Source organism: Argentina anserina, chromosome 4 (assembly GCF_933775445.1).
Source record: "Argentina anserina chromosome 4, drPotAnse1.1, whole genome shotgun sequence".
In the NCBI taxonomy this organism is placed as follows: Eukaryota; Viridiplantae; Streptophyta; class Magnoliopsida; order Rosales; family Rosaceae; genus Argentina; species Argentina anserina.
The window spans coordinates 18,877,048-18,879,331 of record NC_065875.1 but is presented as its reverse complement, the minus strand read 5'-3'; the positions used below and the strand labels follow the sequence as shown (position 1 = coordinate 18,879,331).

The 2,284-nt window shown below is 48.7% G+C and overlaps 1 protein-coding gene across 1 annotated transcript; it reads right to left on the bottom strand.

Moving 5' to 3' along the window:
• Positions 1 to 412: 412 nt before the first annotated feature.
• Positions 413 to 904, bottom strand: LOC126792322 (uncharacterized). Its single transcript, XM_050518774.1, has one exon. It carries the CDS (start codon positions 902 to 904, stop codon positions 413 to 415), a length of 492 nt encoding a protein of 163 aa, XP_050374731.1.
• Between the last annotated feature and the right edge of the window lie 1,380 nt (positions 905 to 2,284).

The window sequence follows — 2,284 nt, the reverse complement described above, 5'->3', positions numbered from 1 at the left end:
TCTGTCGAAGGAATTTAATTGCCATAGTACGCTAGCGTAGTAAGGATCAATGGTTTGAAAAATTCCTCATTTCATTGATAGCCTGGCCGTAGCCGTTTTGTACAAAGATAGCTATAGCAGTGTGCCAAAAGTACTCAAACAGTTCGAGTCCTTGTCGTGCGTTACGCGCGGACCACTACTTGTAATAGTACTTGACTTGTTCCATGTTCCAAGGATGGGCTAATCTCTCTCCGTACTTGTCTTCTAGGCAGTACGTGTTTGGTGCTATGATTTGGACGATTTTCTACGGCCCGTCCCATCTCGGGCGTAGTCCAGTGACCTTTGTTTGGATCTTCTTTAGGACCCAGTCGCCTAGTTGTAGTGTCCTGCTCTTGACTCTCAAGTTATAGAAGCGTGCCACGCGCTGTTTGTTCTAGACGTTATGGCGATGTGCTGTGATGCGTTTCTCTTCCAAGAGATCTTTATCAAGTTGCATATTGTCCGAATTGGTATCGGGGTCAAACAGCGAAACCCGTTGTGTTGGCTGAATTACTTCGATAGGCAAGACTGCTTCCGTGCTGTACATTAAGCAAAAAGGAGTTTCGCCCATAGCTTCTGTTGGTGTGGTACGGATTTCCCATAGCACTTCGTCGTGTTTTTCGGGCCAAAGTCCTTTGGCTTCATCCAGCTTTTTTCGAATAAGGCCTTTGATCAGCTTGTTAGCGGCTTCTACTTGCCTGTTGGTTTTTGGATGTGTTACGGATGCGAACTTGAGCTTAGTTCCTCTTGCCTTGCACCATGTGATGAGGTGCTTGTTATTGAATTGCGTGCCGTTATCTGTGATGATAAACTCCAACGTACCGTGGCGGTAGAAGATGTTGCGTTGCAGGAAGTTTTGAACCTTCTCGGTTGTGATGGCCGTCATGGGCGCAGCCTCAATCCATTTGGAATGATAATCGATGCACACAATGACCCACTTGAATTAGCATTTTCCGATGGGTAGTGGGTCAATCAAATCCATTCCCCAAAGGCAATTGATCTACGGGCTGACTATGTAGGATAGCGGTTCTGAGGGTTGGCGTGGTATGGGTCCATGGATTTGGCATTTGTGGCAGGATCTGGCGAGCTCCTGTGCATCGGAGGCTAGTGTGGGCCAATAATATCCTGTGCGGAGTGTTTTTGCAGCCAATGCGCGGCTGCCGTAATGGTTGCCACATTTCATTCAATATCTTACCGCTCGTCTCCTTAGTTGTTTTTCCATGGTCTCGTCTTCGGGTAGCTTGCCGTTACGCTTGAATGCTATTATCTCATCCATCCACGAGGCTTGGTCGCGCTCTATCTGGCATATCTGTTGCAAGGTCTGGTAAATGGAGGGATGGTGGAGAATTTCGACCCTAGTATCCTTGTGGCATTGGTGTGGTTGCGCCGTGGCGAGTCTTGCTAAGGAGTCCGCTTTTGCGTTATTGGCCCTCGGTATTTGATTGATGTGGTAGAATTCGAATCGCTTTAACAACGTTGTGGCATACGCCAGGTAGGCTGCTAATTGCTCATCCTTGGCAGTGAAGGACCCGGTGATTTGATTGACTACGAGCTGAGAATCGCTGAACACATTGATGCTGGTGGCACCCGTGCTGAGGGCCAATTGTAGTCCTGCAATCAGTGCTTCGTACTCCACTACATTGTTGGAGGTGGCAAAGTTGAATTTTAGAGCATACTCAAGTTCGAGTCCCCCCGGTCCGCTCAAGATGATCCCCGCTCCGCTAGATTTGGTGCAGCTGGAGCCATCTACGTGCAAGTTCCATGGCGAAATCTTGATGTGGTTGATGACATTATCTGGTTCCACTTCCGCCGTATCTCGAGGGATCATTTCTGCTATAAAATCAGCTACGGCTTCTCCTTTAACGGTGGGTCGTGGCCTGTATTCGATTTCGAATTCTGTCAGCTCGATAGCCCATTTACTGAGTCGCCCGGAGTGTTCTGGATTCTGTAGTACTTGTTTGAGAGGCTGATTTGTGAGTACGTGGATGCTATGAGCTTGGAAATAGTGGCGTAGTCGTCTGGCTGCTACGATGAGCGTGAGGGCTAATTGCTCCAGTGTTGGATATCTTGTCTCTGGGCCGTTCATGGCCCGTCCTGCGTAAAAAACTGGCAATTCTTTAGTTCCATCACGGCGAACTAAGGCACTGCTGACCGCGGTTGCGGATACTGCGAGGTAAAGGTACAAGGGTTCACCCGGCTGTGGGGTTGACAGTAATGGTACTGCGGCGAGGTAGTCTTTTAATCCCTGAAAGGCCTCTTGGCAGTC